We start from the raw sequence: 17638 nt of genomic DNA, 5'->3' as shown, positions 1-17638 counted from the left end.
AGCTACTTGGGAGGTCAGGGCAGGACAATGGTTTGAACCCAGGAGGAAGAGGTTGTAGTGAGCCGAGATTGTGCCACTGCACTCCAGCCTAGGCGACACTCTATCAAAAACAAAACAAAACAAAAAATTGGGGCATGTGGGTTGAAGGTACTATGGAAAAATTCATGGGCTTATGTGCATGCAGCGTTGTTTTCAAAGCAGAAATTGAGAATTCATTTATAGTGGTGTGTATACTGCTTTTTCAAATGAGGAAGCAGGAAAACAAGAGTCTAGACCTATGTGTTAGGGACTTCCTTTGGTCCATAAAACTTGTGCCGGGGCCCGGCGCGGTGGCTTATGCCTGTAATCCCAGCACTTTGGGAGGCCGAGACGGCCGGATCATGAGGTCAGGAGATCGAGACCATCCTGGTTAACACGGTGAAACCCCGTCTCTACTAAAAATACAAAAAAAAATTAGCCGGGCGTGGTGGCAGGCGACTCTAGTCCCAGCTACAAGGGAGGCTGAGGCAGGAGAATGGCGTGAACCCGGGGGTCGGAGCTTGCAGTGAGCTGAGATCGTGCCACTGCACTCCAGCCTGGGCTACAGAGCGAGACTCCGTCACAAAAACAAAAACAAAAACAAAAACAAACAAACAAAAAACTTGTGCCAGGCATGGTGGCTCACGCCTGTAATCCCAGCACTTTGGGAGGCTGAGGCAGGCTCAGGAGTTCAAGACCAGGCTGGCCAACCTGGTGAGACGCCCGTCTCTACTAAAAATACAAAAAATTAGCCTGGTGTGGTGGTGCACTCCTGTAGTTCCAGCTATTCAGAAGGCTGAGGAAGGAGAATCGCTTGAACCTAGGAGGCAGAGGTTGCAGTGAGCTGAGATCACGCCACTACACTCCAGCCTGGGCAACAGAGTGAGACTGTCTCAAAACACACACACAAAAACACTTGTGACTCAAAGGTTAGTCTCTAGGGGAGCTCTATAATCAGAAATACAGTGACAGTATTCCCATTTTACAGATGAGCAGACTGGGTAATCAATGTTTCTTAACAAATTAACATTAAAACTTCTGTCAAGAAGTTCCAGGCCAGGCACAGTGGCTCATGTCTAAAATGCCGGCACTTAGGGAGGCTGAGGCAGGAGGATCACTTGAGCTCATTTCAAGACTAGCCTGGGCAACATGGCAAGACTCCATCTCTACAAAAAATAAAAAATTAGCCAGGCATGGTGGCGCACACCTGTAAGTCCCAGCTACTCAGGAGACTGAACTGGGAGGATCACTTGAGCCTGGGAGGTTGAGGCTGCAGTGAGCCATGATTGTGCCACTGCACTCCAGCCTGGACAACAGGGCCAGCCCACCTCAAAAAAAGTTTCATCATGGCCGGGTGCAGTGCTTATGCCTGTCATCCCAGCACTTTGGGAGGCAAAGGCAGGTGGATTGCCTGAAGTCAGGAGTTCTACCAGCTACTCAGGAGGCTGAGGCAGGAGAATCACTTGAACCCTGGAAGCAGAGGTTGCAGTGAACCAAGATTGTGCCACTGCACCCCAGCCTAGGTGACAGTGAGACTTCATCCCAAAAAAAAAAAAAAAAAAAAAAAAGTGCGGTAGCTCATGCCTGTAATTCCAGCACTTTGGGAGGCCAAGACAGGCGGATCACAAGGTCAGGAGATTGAGACCATCCTGGCTAACACGGTGAAACCCTATCTCTACTAAAAATACAAAAAAAAAAAAAAAAAAAAAATTAGCCGGGCGTGGTGGCGGGCGCCTGTAGTCCCAGCCACTCGGGAGGCTGAGGCAGGCGGATGGTGTGAACCCGGGAGGCGGAGCTTGCAGTGAGCTGAGATCGCACCACTGCACTCCAGCCTGGACAACAGAGCAGACTCCATCTCAAAAAAAAAAAAAAAAAAAAAAAAAAAAGGTTTCATCATTAAAGCTATAGAAGAGTAAATGGACAGCACAAATGAAGCAGAGTGCTTATAGGTTCTTGGTTTTTTTGAGATGGAATTTTGCTCTCGTTGCCCAGGCTGGAATGCAGTGGCGCAATCTCTGCTCACTGCAACCTCTGCCTCCCGGGTTCAAGCGATTCTCCTGCCTCAACTCCTGAGCAGCTGGGATTACAGGTTTGCGCCACCACACCCAGATAATTTTTTGCATGCCCAGATAATTTTTTGCAGTTTTAGTAGAGATGGGTTTCATCATGTTGGCCAGGCTGGTCTCAAATTCCTAACCTCAGGTGATCCACCCGCCTCAGCCTCCCAAAGTGCAGGGATTACAGGTGTGAGCCACCGTGCCTGGCCTTATAGTTTCTTTTTAAGAGGAAGTACTTTAAGCATCAGACTCAAAATCTTATAAAGTTGGACTAGGTTAAGGCTGAAGAGCAGATTGTTTTAATTGGAAATAGGGGTAGGTCAAAACTCCTGTTTATAAAAGTGCAAAATTATGGAGTCATTACGTTTTTTCTAATGATTTCTTGGGAAAAAGAGTACATGTAAAAACAAATTTTGGCGGAGCACAGTGGCTCATGCCTGTAATCCCAGAACTTTGGGAGGCCAAAGCAGGCAGGCGGATCACTTGAGGGCAGGAGTTCAAGACCAGCCTGGCCAACGTGGTGAAACTCTCTCTACTAAAAATACAAAAGCATCGTGGTGCACTCCTGTGTCCCAGCTACTAGGGAGGCTGAGGCAGGAGAATCGCTGGAAACCGGGAGGCAGAGGTTGCAGGGAGCTGAGATCTCACCACTGCACTCCAGCCTGGGCAACAGAGCAAGATCCCATCTCAATAAATAAATAAATAATAAGTTTTTTATTTATATGATTTGATAAAGTTAAAATGTTTTATTTTAAGCCAAAACGAAAATCCAAAACCCTACCCCCGTGAGTCTTAAGACATGAAACTGTCTCCATTCAACTTCCATATATTTTTCCATATTTACTCTTACAGAGTGCTGTAAAATCCTAGAGTACCTTCCCATTCCTATCTGGCCAGCGGAAAAAACATGCCTTCCTCAGGGAGTGCCTAAAATCCACATGGTTAGTAAGCTCTCAGTAAACCACACAAGCCCAGAGGTTCTCCCCAGAACCTTAACAATCTTCTGACCTGACTGTCCACTATGATGCTATCATCCAGTGCATTAACTGTCTTAGAGAAAGGGAATACTTTGCATGGACAGTTACGTAACTTCTAACTGGCCTCCCACCCACCCACTCTTATTTCCAAAGCGATCTTTTAAAATACACACCTGATCATTTACTCCCCTAACTGAGCCTCCTCTCCCCACAACCAAGCCTAGCTTTAGCCCTTTAACAAATATTTTAAGGATCTTGACTTTCTCTACTGGTAGATTTTAAGATTTTAAGGCATTGTCTGTTTTGCCACCTTCTAGACCATTCACAGAGCCTGGCATAGTGCCTAATACATAGTAGTGGTTTTTTTTGAGACAGAGTCTCTGTCACCCAGGCTGGACTGCAGTGGCGCAATCTTGGCTCACTGCAATCTCTGCCTCCTGGGTTCAAGCGATTCTCCTGCCTCAGCCTTCCAAGTAGCTGCGACTACAGGCGTGCACTAACATGCCCAGCTAATTTTTGTATTTTTAGAAGAGATGGGGTTTCACCATGTTGTCCAGGCTGGTCTCAACTCCTGACCTCAAGTGATCCGCCCACTTCAGCCTCCCAAAGTGCTGGGATAATAGGCGTGAGCCACCCCGACCGGCCTAATGGGTCTTTTAAAAAATGCAACCCACTGCTCTTTCTTAAAAACCCTCCCTGACATCCGTGGTCCTGTGGTATTACAATATCCTGATCCTACTGCTTATTCCTGCCTTCTGGCTTCAAACATCTCTCAGAGCCCCATATAGAGTTCTCATCCCTCCTTGAGAACTACCTGCTTTAACATCTCCATTTATGTTACTTGTATATTGCTTTATGGTTTATAGCATGCTTCTGACATTTCATTTGATCCTTATAATTCTGAAAGGTAGGTAACAACCCTCTGGCTTAGTAAGTGGCTGGGTTTTCAGGGACTTGAATTCAATTTTGATTCTGAACTTCATGCTTTCATTGACCATGCTCTCAACTATCTGCCTGAATTAGAATGTTACAGTGCAATCACTTACTTCTCAAGTGGCTTTCAAAACTGTGTGTGCATCACACTCCTTTGGAGCTTAGGGAAAATAGCTATCACAAAGTCTCATCAGAGAAACTAGTGTGGGACCAGAGCACTACTATGTTATAGTTACATTGGCTCATTATTTTAGCTCATACGACTATATTCCTCATCTTAGCACACTATAATCTGGTTCGCTGTTGCCATCTCATCTCTCCTTTTCAAAACCAACCCCTTTTATTCTGGTTGGTATCTTCAAGTGTTTTTCACCTCTGCTCATAGTAGTTCCAGTGATAATGTCCTTCCTTCTAAAATCATCACTGTAATGGTAATTAAGAGACCTACATTCTAGTCCTAGCTCTGTGATCTTTGGAAAACACTATAAAATAAAGAGGTACACCTAGAACTTGAAATTTTCTTCATTTAAAATGAATTATTATTACCTGTAGGTCTAGTCTGTACCACTGTGTACTCCTTACATTTTATAAGAACATTTTGTTGGCTAAATAGACTCATAAACTTGAGAAAGCTTTGTATTCATGTACAAACATAATCATACAAAATGCCAAGGCACTGGGAAATAGAGTATGATGGTGATAACTAAATTCAAGTCTCCCAGAGGAACTGCACAGTCTTGGGTCACAGCTTTCTCCAAGTCTCAATTTCCTTTGTTTTTCAACATCAAAAGGGAAAGTAATGTGAAAAAAAATTATCTTCTTCTAAACAAACAAAAAAAAACACTGTACAAAAATGTTGTTAGAAATTATATTGTTTCTGATGGCTGATAAAATATCATCAAAGAGAAGTGCTTCCATAAAAGTTTTATTTATCCCCACAACAACCCTGTGAGGTAGGGTGATCAGGGCATTTGAAGATGAGAAAACTAAATCTACATTACTTGTTCACGGCTATACTGCATAGTAAAGAAGAAGAAATTAAATTGAGATTTTCAAATGTCCATGACTTTATATTGATTCACGTGGAAACAGGCAGAGAGAATATTAACTCCCCCCTACCTTAATGCCAAAAGGACACTGCCTTGAAAAATCCCATTTCAAAAGATGAAAGTAGTATTTCATTGCTTATTTCTACAAAGATTTATAAAATAAAAAAATAGTGAAATATTTTACAGGTAATATATATAATGGTCTCATTCAGGGACATGTCCTTTAGCTATGTATATGGTCAACTATTCCAAGTCCTAGAAATGCAAACCCTTAAAAAAGTATGAAAGACAAAAATGATAATGAGCAGTAGCCTCAATCTTCTTTATTATTCCTCCATGTATCTTGAATAAGTTCTGTGAAATCTGGTCCCAGTTAAAAAAAAACAAAAAAAAAAAAGAAAAAAAAAAAACCTCTACCACAAAGAGATATCTAGTAAACTTTAATTCTGTTGCCTACTCTCAAACCAGTGTCACACTTAGCTAATACACTGATTTCCCAATACTGGCTATTAGAATCACCAGGAGAGCTTTAAAGAAAAAAAAAAAAGAAAAACCAACCAACCAACCAAAAAAGCCAGAACTCTCAGGCCCCTCTCGAGATCCAGTGAGACAATTTTCCAGGGGTAGGCCCCAGAAATCTATTTTAAGAGCTCCTCAGAGTAATTCTAATGGTCAGGTTTAGGAACCAACTGATGTATCTTAAAATACTAATATCAAAAGCATAAACTAGTATAAACTTGTCACTCTCTCCTCCCCACCCCACCCTTTTTAAAAAAAGATCTCAAATCATGTTATACCCCCAGAACTCTCACCTCTGGGCAAGTAATTTCAATTCAAGATACAGAGAAACATTTTATAAAAATGTATCCTAATTAGTGAGACTTGGATTCCAATAATAACTTAAGTAGCATTTCAATATAAGATACCCAGTTTTGTGGTTCGTATTATGAAAATTCTTAAATGTATTTTATACAGGTTCGTCGTAGGCTTTCAACTCAGGGGAAGACACAAGAAGTAATGACATAAGCACATCACCACTAAAAAAATACTATACTCAATTATAGCTCATAAGAGGAATAAGAAAGTGAATGAATGACAACCCTAAGGCCTTTTGGCCCACACATTTTTGTTCCCAGTCCACTCTTCCCCTATAAGGGGAAATAAAATAAACATTCTTTACTAGTTGCTTGGCATAGTTATTCGGTGGGTAACTATTAACTAAGTTAATTTAGATACACAAGATTAAAAGAGATAACAAATAAATACCTAGGAAGACAAAGAGAAGTCAGGTCAGAAAACCTTAACTAGCTAATGATGTAGTATGTAACACCATCATATTAGTACAATTAAATAAAGGCTTCAATGTCCTTTACATTTTAGCTTTATGTGATTGACACAGACATGAAAGAGATCTGGTCCTTATGAAGAATTCTGTGCTCGCAGGAAAGATTTGTAGGAATAATGAAATGCTTTCTTCATTGATGAGATGAAGTCTCTTTCAGGCAAGTTGACGGAACAGAACAATGAGAAACGAACTTCTTTAGAAGGCTGAATGAAAGTAAGATCTAGCTGAAAAAGTCATTGGCCAAAGATAATTTTTTTAAAAAACCATTCTGTTAACCCTTGAAAGAAAAAAAAAAAAAAAAAAAAAAACCCCGGAGAAATACAAAAAAAAAAAACCAATGTACACATTCATTTCACTGACAGTTACAAGAAAATAGCCGTTTATAGAAGTTACACAATGCTTTTAACAAATCCCAAACAAATTTTGGGAAACAGATAAAGCCATTGGGTAAAAATAAATATACATACTAGCTAATATAAAACAATTTATGGTTACGAATTGTCATCAATTCTCTTAGGACACAAGGAGAAATATGGTGATATAAATCTGATGAGGGCTACATATATTACATGGAATTAAAAAACAACTGATTAAAACATCCTAACAATGATACAAATATTTAAAAGAATGTCTCAAAAGCCAGACATTTACCACTGGAAATAGCATGACTTTAATATGTACTCCAGAGTTGTAATGTGTATACAGGTCACTTTCGCTGTATCTCATCAGGTATCTACCTCTCCTGCATTTACTAGTCAAGTTTTTTGAGTTCATGTTTCCTGTGTGAGCTGAAGGGGCTGGGCACATTTCAATTTAAAAAATATACATCTCTGATTAACTAAATGGAAATTTTTTATGTCTACCAACAGATAAAGAAAAGAGAGGATAAAGGGAAGACAAGACATTATATTAAGGTGGAAGGAAGCTGGCTAAATTGTCTCTGTAAATTATCTTAAATTTTGTATTAACCAATTTAAAATGACTCAAAGTAATGAAGAAAAAAATATTAATTTGGCCTCAAGAAATTTTCTCAAGCCATATAAAATTTTCTTAGTTTATTTCTTTACGGAAGCATCTTATGCTTGATCAGCTGACCTAAAGGAACTCTCCTAGCGTGGGACTGAAAACAACTTTATCATTGATAAAAGATGACTAGTTTAAAAAGTTGGTTTTTATTATTGAAGTGCCCACAGGCACAAGAGAATAGGTGCTTACATTTCCCTTTAGATTATGGGAAAGCCCTTTGAGAATGCACTAAATCAGGAAATCTTTCAGCAAACAGAATGCATGCTGAAAGTTCAGATCTTATATAAATTTTGGGTTTCGCTGTTTGAGCACAAAAAGGAAGGGAGCAGGGAGAAATGTAACTAGGTTCACAATTTTGAGCAAGAGCATATGTAAAGGTAACGTATGTACATTTTATTTCAAGAAAGACAGAAGACAAACAGCATAAAGATGCCCAGATGCCCTAAAGATAAATACATTTCAAAGATTCTCATTAAAATGAATCTGTAGTATTTTTTTCCTGCAAGCAAAATACCTTTCTTTAAATAAAATTTAAAAAATCAGTATTCTGAATTGCAAATGCTTTTGCTTTTTTTTTGCAGAAAATCTGCCATGATTATTTTTTTAATGAATAAGGATTTTCCACAAAACAGGCTTGCTCTACATGCTAGATTTTTAAACAGTTCAGTGACACAATATGCTAACTACATACACAACAGATAATATAGTAAGAAAACACTCAACCTGATGAAAAGTTAAAATCTTCATTAATACACTGAAAATTGACATAACTCATGCCTTTAAAATCAAAAATACAAAAATTAAATGTTTTCCTAAAAAGATTTCCTTATTTTAAGGATTCATTTGAAAATGAAGCTGCATGTAATTTGTACAGTAAGTTGTACAAGTAAACAGGTAATATACATAAAAAATTAATTGACATACTCCTCAATTATCAGTTGTCCACCTTTAATTTCCAATACTGTACTTTCTTAACAAGCATACAAAATATCAAACTTCTCTTTAGAAAAAGTGCCGTTCTTTGACATCCTTTACACAAAAACAGTCTGAGCCTGTGGCATGTTAATGCAGTTGAGAGGCAAAGCATACGAACTTTTACAAATTCTACCTTCCATAAAAAGCCTCCCGAAAAGGAGATTACACGCCACTATAAAAATATCAACCTCTGTGGTAGCTGCATTAGAGAACCAAGGCTTGAAGACTATTTTCATATAGCATAGAAAAACCACTATGAGAGCATATTAACTGCATTGGTGGCTTGGGAGTGTACTGTGCCACAGGATTATGCATAGCTACTGTTAGGTACCAAGACTGTTACACAGTTTTAAATTGATTGTAACTGAGGGCATAACAGAGGTACTACCAGCCCATGCAAAATAACTAAAAATACTGAGTCACTGTGCTGAATACTTCATTCCTGGAGAAAACCAAAGGCAGCAGTAACTAAATCAAGCCAAACAGGTGACCAAACTTTCTCCTCAAAGATTTGTGAGCACAGTGAAGTCTGAGGTATACCTTTATCCATTAAATCTGTGTGCCATTGCAAGATATTACCATTTGAGAATATACGCCATCACAATGGTTTAAATCTTTTGTATATTAGTCATTCATATATTCTTATCTACCCAGTCTCTTGATTTTTGAAAAGATTTCACCTACAGTAGAATATTACAGAAACAAAATATAAATGCATGTCTTTCTAAATGAAACTTACATGGACTAAAAGTAGAGAATATTTTTAAACAAATATACAATGTGCAGGCAGACAAAGCAGGAAAACGGCCATTCAAATGTATAATAAAAAACTAAAAACTGACTATCTCCAGAAAACTATGAAGCGCCTCAACTAAACGGAATGCATAATGAAATTCTAATCTAATACAGGTCAAAAATGTAAAAAGGTTATAAACCTTAACAGGAAAAATAAAACAACTTTTACTGGCCATTCCTGTTGAAATGAGAATCATAAAGTAACAGAAAAGTGGCTACAAACCCACTTAGAGCACCAAACAGAGAGAAAATAAAAGTCCATTTTCATCTCTGTTATTATCATAAAATCCTGTGTGACTACAGGTCAAACTGCTGGTGGCAGAAACAGAATTCTTTATAAACTGCAGATGTCCTGTACATAAAAAAATTTCACTGGAGTTGCACTAGTTCTAAAGACTCTTCTGTTTTAGCCTACCTACTATATGTATTCGATCTGAGATAGATAAAGTCTCTTTCTGTAACCCTTGATTATTATTGGGCACCAAAGATAAGAAAAGCAAGACGGGGTACAAAAATGCAAAATTTCAACAGTAATGGCAATGTTTTTGTCTTAGTCCAAAAGGGTCCTGCATTCTCTCCCCCTTCAGTGATCTGACAAGTCTTTGTACTTAATCTGGGGGCAGCAAATCATGCAAGCGAAATCTGTCTCTGATGTGTGGTCGAACATCTTCATTCTGTGTGGAAAAAAGACAATTTTTAAAAAGGCATATAATTTCAAAGATATGATCCTCATAACATAGATATTCTTACCTTGCAGAGAAAACATACCAGTTTTTATTTTATGACATATTTTGTTTGCCAAACGGAAACACTACACAGATGGAGTTAAATTTAGATTTTTAAAAATTGTCATTGAAGTTTTTTTTTTTAATTTTTATTTTTTGAGACAGAGTCCTGCTCTGTTGCTTAGGCTGGAGTGCAATGGCACAATCTCAGCTCACTGCAACCTCTACCTCCTGGGTTCAAGCGATTCTTGTGCCTCAGCTTCCCAAGTAGCTGGGACTACAGACGCCAGCCACCATGTCTGGCTAATTTTTTGTGAGTTTTGTAGAGGCGGGGTTTCACCATGTTGGCCAGGCTGGTCTTCAACTCCTGACCTCAGGTGATCTGCCCACCTTGGCCTCCCAATATTTGTTTATTTATTTATAAATGAATGAATGGACAGGCTCTTGCTCTTTCACCCAGGCTGGAATGCGGTGGCACAATCCTGGTTCACTGGAGCCTCAAACTTCTGGGCTCAAGCAATCCTCCCACCTCAGCCTCCTGAGTAGCTGGAATTATAGGCACATATCACAATGCCCAGCTTGCTTGCTTGCTTATGTATGTATGTATGTATCTATGTATGTATGTATACATGTATGTAGAGATGAGGTCTCATTATGTTGCCCTGGCTAGTCTCAAACTCCTGGCCTCAAGCAATCCTCCCACCTTAGCCTTCCAAAATGGTGGGATTACTGCTGGGTACAGTGGTTCACGCCTGTAATCCCAGCACTTTGGGAGGCCAAGGCAGGTAGATTACCTGAGGTCAGGAGTTCAAAGACCAGCCTGGCCAACGTGGGGAAACCCAGTCTCTACTAAAAATACAACAAATTAGCCAGGCATGGTGGCGGGCGCCAGTAATCCCAGCTACTTAGAAGGCTGAGGCACAACAATCGCTTGAACCCGGGAGGCGGAGGCTGCAGTGAGCTGAGATCACGCCACTGCACTCCAGCCTGGGCGAAAGCATAAGACCCTGTCTCAAACAAACAAACAAACAAACAAAACCAGTGGGATTAAAAAGGTGTGTACCACTACACTCCGCCAAAGTTTCATTAAGCAATAGAGGCCAAACCAAGATAGGTAAAAGGGAATTCTACTATCTACATAGGTCTTTTTTTTTTTTTGAGACGGAGTCTCGCGCTGTGTCACCCAGGCTGGAGTGTAGTGGCGTGATCTCGGCTCACTGCAAGCTCCGCCTCCCAGGTTCACGCCATTCTCCTGCCTCAGCCTCCGAGTAGCTGGGACTACAGGCGCCCGCCACCACGCCCGGCTAGTTTTTTGTATTTTTAGTAGAGACGGGGTTTCACCATGTTAGCCAGGATGGTCTCGATCTCCTGACCTCGTGATCCACCCGCCTCGGCCTCCCAAAGTGCTGGGATTACAGGCTTGAGCCACCGCGCCCGGCCTACATAGGTCTTTAAAGCTAAGTGTTCCATGTGATATAGAAATAGAATTCCCAGAATAAAATTTCAGTGGCATAAGCATTAATTCTAGATGTGAATTATAATACCAAAATGAAAAATTTAATGTTTTTTTGTTTGTTTTGTTTTGAAACGAAGTCTCACTGTCGCCCAGGCTGGAGTGCAGTGGTGCAATCTCGGCTCACTGCAAACTCCGCCTCCCAGGTTCAAGTGATTCTCCTACCTCAGCCTCTAGAGTAGCTGGGATTAGAGGCACCCACCACCACACCCAGCTCTTTTTTGTATTTTTAGTAGAGAGGGCGTTTCACCATGTTGGCCAGGCTGGTCTTGATCTCCTGACCTCAAGTGATCCACCTGCCTTGGCCTCTCAAAGTGCTGGGATTACAGGCATGAGCCACCACGCCCGGCCAATTTAATGTTATTTCTAACACAACTGCCTAGCAACTTGTAAGAGAAAGACCACTGAAATAGTAAAGACACTCAATCTATACATTCTTAAATACTGATAAGCATAATTTTAATATAATATATAAAGCCTGAAAATGTGGCTGGGCATGGCGGCTCTCATCTGTAATCCCAGCATTATGGGAGGCTGAGATGGGCAGATAGTTTGAGCCCATGAGTTTGAGACCAGCCTGGGCAACATGGTAAAATCCCATCTCTACAAAAAACCACAAAAATTAGCCAGGCTTGGTGGCACATGCCTATAGTCCCAGTTACCTAGGAGGCTGAGCCAGGAGGACTGACTGAGCCCAGGAAGTCAAGGCTGCTATGAGTTAGTATTATGTTACTACACTGCAGCCTGGGTGACAGAACGAGACCCTGCCTCAAAAAACAAAAAAGTTTGAAAATGCACATAATCTTTTTCAACCTTTGCCCTTATCTCCCATGATAGATGACTTTATCATCATCATCATTATTTTTTAAAGAGCTGGAGTCTCACTATGTTGCCTAGTATGACCTCAAATTCCTAGGCTCAATCAATCCTCTTGCCTCAGACTCTAAAGTAGCTGGCACTACAGGCACCTATGATGGCACCTGTGACCTGGCTCACAGTTGACTTTGTAAGTCAGTACACACAAAGCAAAGACATTTAAAAAGATTTATTTCAATATAGTTGAGCTAACAAAAGCACAACAGAAAAAGATGAGCTATACTTACCAGTTCTACAAGCTTCTCCAGGAATGGAATCAATTTTAGGAGTTCATTGTCATTTTTATCCATAAACCAACTTTCTATAGGGATTCCATTAGAAAGCTAAAACAATAAATAAGTAATTAAATCCTCTTTTACTTATATTTTGCCTAGTTTGGAAAAAGTTAAAAAATAAACAAAGATTTATTAAGTAAACACTGATTTAAAAGTTCCTTTGAAAAGTAATGTCGCCAGACTTTTCTTTGACAACTCAATAGTACAAGAGACAGAGGATAAGGAAATAAATTGAAGCCTATTGGTTTTTCAGTGTCATTTCTTCTCAGAGTACATAAAACTAAACAAGAAAGTTCCATTAAAACACACTTTACAAGGATCATTAATATAACTAAAATATTCCTTTATTCTTTCAAGAAATAGTTACAATTAGTACAATGCTAGATAGGCACTGTGAAAGATGGGATACCACCAATCTAAAGAGAATATAGAAAAGCCTATACTTTTTTCCCCTTAAAAATACAGTGACCATATCTCCCATTCATTATTCTATTCCCATCGAGCAGGATAACCTGAAATATAGTAGAAACTTAACAAATTAATGGTATTTCATTGAAGAGGAGCCTAAAAACAAGAACATAAGCCATATTTATTTTCTGGTGAAAAATCTCTGGGATAAAATGTTTTAAAATTTAGGCTAAATGTTGTATATGAGATGAAGGATAATTGATATAATTTTATCTAGGAACCAAGATGAAATTCTTAAAGACATTTTTAAATGTAAACAAATAAAAGTAAGGATCTAAATATAACTTAATATCATATACAGCTTTTCCCTTGTTTTCTTTTTATTACAGACATTTTGAAACACAGAAGGACAAATCTAGTTTATACTCCAATCCACTTTCCATCACCCCTATGCTGGACTGGCTTATTGTGAAGCTAATCTAAGAAATCCTATCCCATGGGGCTAGGTGTGGTGGCTCACACCTAGAATCCCAGCACTTTGGGAGGCTGGGGCAGGTGGAGCACCTGAGGTCAGAAGTTCGAGACCAGTCTGGCCAAAACCCCATCTCTACTAATAATACAAAAAAATTAGCAAGGCATAGTGGCGTGCACCTGTAGTGCCAGCTACTCAGGAGGTGGAGGCAGGAGAATCACTTGAACCCAGGAGGTGGAGGCTGCAGTGAGCTGAGATCATGCCACTGCACTCCACCCTGGGCGACAAGAGAAAAACTCCATCTCAAAAAAACAAAAAAAACAAACAAAAAAAACAGAAAGACAGAAAAGAAAACAGAAAAAAATCATATCACATGGACATATTCATAATCTAAAATATACCTTGAAAGGATAACTCATCAGCCAGGCACAGTGGCTCACACCTGTAATCCCAGCACTTTGGGAGGCTGCGGGGCGCGGGGGGTTGGGGGGGGGGCAGATCACCTGAGGTAGGAGTTCGAGACCAGCCTGACCAACATGGAGAAACACTGTCTCTACTAAAAATACAAAATTAGACAGGCGTGGCGGCAGGTGCCTGTAATCCCAGCTACTTGGGAGGTTGAGGCAGGAGAATCGCTTGAACCCAGGGGGTGGAGGTTGCAGTGAGCTGAGATCGCGCCATTGCACTCCAGTCTGGGCAACACGAGCAAAACTCCTTCTTAAAAAAAAAAAAAGGAAGGATGACTCATCTATAGTTGTAGTTACATGTCAAAGAAATACTAACAAAAGGTACAAATATATTGATAAAATAGTCTAAGAAAATATTTCAGAACATTAAACCAAATAACCAGAAGAACATAGTTAAAACAGCTATAGTACTCAAAATTACTGATTAATTATTGATTTAATAACTGATAAGAATGCTATTAAATGATGCTTATCTTATAGTTTTCTTACTCAGGTTTTTCTTCATTTATGCTGCATGTCATTTAAGTAAAAATTTTCCAAAAGGAATATACTACTTTGTCATTTCTAATTCTAAAACAATGACACATTAAAGGGAAATTCCACCAGTGAAAATTCTCTTCTTTTCCCATCATATTCTGTTTGGCAGCATGTGTCTTCATTGTATTTTTTCCAATCTGAGTTTATCTATCAACTTTCTTCCTACCTGATATGCAAAGGCTTGTGGTGAGTTGTCTATTATTATAGTTTTTGAAAGATCTCTTCCAAGAATATTTAAGTCCTTTATATAGTTTCCTTGTACACAAACACAATGTTCACGGAAAAGCCGGTGCCTAAACATAAAAATAAAAACAAATTAAAAAAAAAAAAAAACTTTCTAAAAAGTAGAACATATACACACATATATATATACCATAGGCTTTACAGGTTAAGCCATATTATTTTCTCTCTTGAAGGAAATTCAAACACAAATATGGGCCTAAGCGTTGGGCTGCCATTTTACTATAAAAATTCTTAGCAATTATTGAAAGCTTACAACCAAACATTACTAGGCCTTAAAGAACTTGAGTTTATCCCAAAATGTTATAATTAAATTATAAAGGGGGATTAAAAACTCTAAATTGTTTTTGTAATTTATTTACCCAGGAAAGCTCAGCTCAGATGCAGCATCTGGTTGTCAGCGAGGTCCTGCTTTTTAACCAATTTTCCAGATGGTTGACTGAGGCACAAGGAGGTCAAGTGACTTGCCCAAGGTCACACAGTAAGTCAGTGGTTAGCCCCGCATTGGAACCCAGGATCCTCCTGGCTCCCAGTCCTTGGCTCTAACCAGTGGACCACACAGCCTCCCTATCCCTGTACATGCCAGAATAGAAAATATAAGAAGGAATGTTTCTGTGTTGGCATTTGAAAAAATGCTTTTCAGATTTCCTTATACTTTTTGAGAAAAGGTACTAAGACCAAAACATTCCATCATTTCAACTTTTCCTAAACACCCCTCTTTCTTTTAGTATATGTGTATGATCATTTGAAAAAACAGAGATTAAATGAAATGAGGAATTCAGATTTAAGTATCAAGTATTATAAATGTAACCCGATGTTTCACCCAAACAGAAAAATGCTACATCATTTTAGAAAGCTATTAAAGGATTTACAATAATAAATACTAAAAGTGATTATTATAATCTCAATTTATACCCAAAATATTAGTCTCTGAACATTACTAATGATTGATACATATAATAATTTTTTTCTACCTTGAAGTACTCTATTCTGTATATATTAATAATTGGTAAGTTGTCTTCCTTGTGTCTTAATCACACTAACAATTTTGCAAAACCTAGGACCTATTTGGACCTGTATTTTAAATTATGCAGTTTCAAGAAATGGGTATTTTCTACCCACAAAATACGTCGCACTGCTACCAAGAATAAATAAAAATCTACATATACACACACACAAACAAAAACTCAACCTTAAAATTATCAGTGCCAGTTGGTATGGCAAAAAGGAAGAATTTAACAGACAAAATGTATAAGCAGTTCTTTCCCCCTTCTTATAAGGAATAACTTTAATAATCACAGTCAAATGATCATCTGGCCCCTGGAAGGTTTAGTCAGTTCCACTTTGAAAAAACAAACAAACAAAAAAGACTAAGTAACTTAATTCAAGCCTTGGTTGGGCCTAAATAAGATTCATTGTTTTATTTCTATAAACAATTGGATATGAGGAAATTGGAAAGGCAGATACAGCATGTAAATTCAAGTCACTGTTGATGCCTTTTCACCAATAGTGGTAAACTCACTGAGAAAGGAGACAAATGAATCTGTACGTGGATACTACAGTTATTTTAATTAAATTACAGTAAAAACCTTCCAATTATTCATTCAGGAATCTGAGGGTGTACAGCATATATTTGCATTTTTAGAAGAAAACTATTTGTACCAGTCATCAAAGAGCAGTTTGTACCAGTCATCAAAGTCTACTCTTCCATGTGAGTAGACTTGCTTCTTTAGAAACTCATGAGATTTAGAGATCACAGGAATTTCTTTTTTCCTTTTCTTCTTTATTTTTTTTTTTTGAGACGGAGTCTCCCACTGTTGCCCAGGTTGGAGTGCAATGGTAGACTCTCAGCTCACTGCAACCTCTGCCTCCCAGGTAGCTGCGATTACAGGCGCCTGTGCCACCATGGCCAGCTAATGTTTTTTTGTATTTTTAGTAGAGACGGGGTTTCATTACATTGGCCGGGCTGGTCTTGAACTCCTGACCTCGTGATCTGCAGGCCTTGGCCTCCCAAAGTGCTGGGATTACAGGCGTGAGCCACAGCGCCCAGCCTAGATCATAGGAATTTCTTAGAGTCTATCTTATCACCGACACAGACAATTCCCTATAGCACTCACAATCTACTGTTTGAAAAGCTTTTGCTGACCGGGCGCGGTGGCTCGCGCCTGTAATCCCAGTACTTTGGGAGGCCAACGTGGGCGGATCACGAGGTCAGGAGTTCCAGACCAGCCTGACCAACATGGTGAAACCCCGTCTCTACTAAAAATACAAAAATTAGCTGGGCGTGGTGATGCGCGCCTATAATCCCAGCTAATCAGGAGGCTGAGGCAGGAGAATCGCTTGAATCTGGGAGGCGAAGTTTACAGTGAGTCAAGATCACACCATTGCACTCCAGCCTGGGCAACAGAGCAAGACTCTGTGTCAAACAAACAAACAAACAAACAAAAATACAAGCTTTTGTTTAAGATTTTTCAAAATACAACTAGAAAGAACACATGGAAACCCTCAAGTGTGTAGGTTTTATAAATCTGGTTTAAAAGAGGATTGTTAATTTATAACACATTGTCACAGCATGACTATCATTTGTTCCTCTTTAGTAAATGAAAGCTCCAAGAGGGAAGAGCTTGTGTTGCTCACCACTGTTTCTTGGAATATTGGAGGTGCCGAATAGAAATCATTATAATGAATGAAGTCATCAAAACAAAATCACTGGGTATACTTTAGTAAAGTGAGGTAAAATTAGTATAAATTACAATATACTTTTGTGAATAGAAAATACCATTTCCCATTTGTGTGACTGCAGCTTACTTATTTTGACCCTTTAGATTAAAAAAAAGATACCACAACTTTAGAAGAAAAAACCCTCCAAAATATGAACATTAGGAAAAGTCTTTCAGCGTACTTGAAACCACTGAATAATAAAGGTACTGTTAACAGCACAAAATACAGT

The 17638-nt window shown here is 39.1% G+C and overlaps 1 protein-coding gene across 3 annotated transcripts in view; it reads right to left on the bottom strand.

The window, feature by feature from the left end:
* Window positions 1-4894: 4894 nt before the first annotated feature.
* Window positions 4895-17638, bottom strand: part of CTDSPL2 (CTD small phosphatase like 2) — a 111769-nt gene continuing 99025 nt past the window's right edge. For all 3 annotated transcript variants that reach the window (XM_025389714.1, XM_025389715.1, XM_025389716.1), the window contains exons 11-13: window positions 14615-14741; window positions 12517-12612; window positions 4895-9849 (exon numbers count right to left, since the gene is read on the bottom strand). In XM_025389714.1, coding sequence (XP_025245499.1) covers window positions 9784-9849; window positions 12517-12612; window positions 14615-14741 — 289 coding nt within the window. In that variant the 3' untranslated portion in view covers window positions 4895-9783. The remainder of the gene's footprint in view (window positions 9850-12516; window positions 12613-14614; window positions 14742-17638) is intronic.

The sequence above is a fragment of the Theropithecus gelada genome, chromosome 7a (assembly GCF_003255815.1).
Source record: "Theropithecus gelada isolate Dixy chromosome 7a, Tgel_1.0, whole genome shotgun sequence".
NCBI classification, from domain to species: Eukaryota; Metazoa; Chordata; class Mammalia; order Primates; family Cercopithecidae; genus Theropithecus; species Theropithecus gelada.
This window is presented reverse-complemented; position numbering and strand designations above follow the sequence as displayed.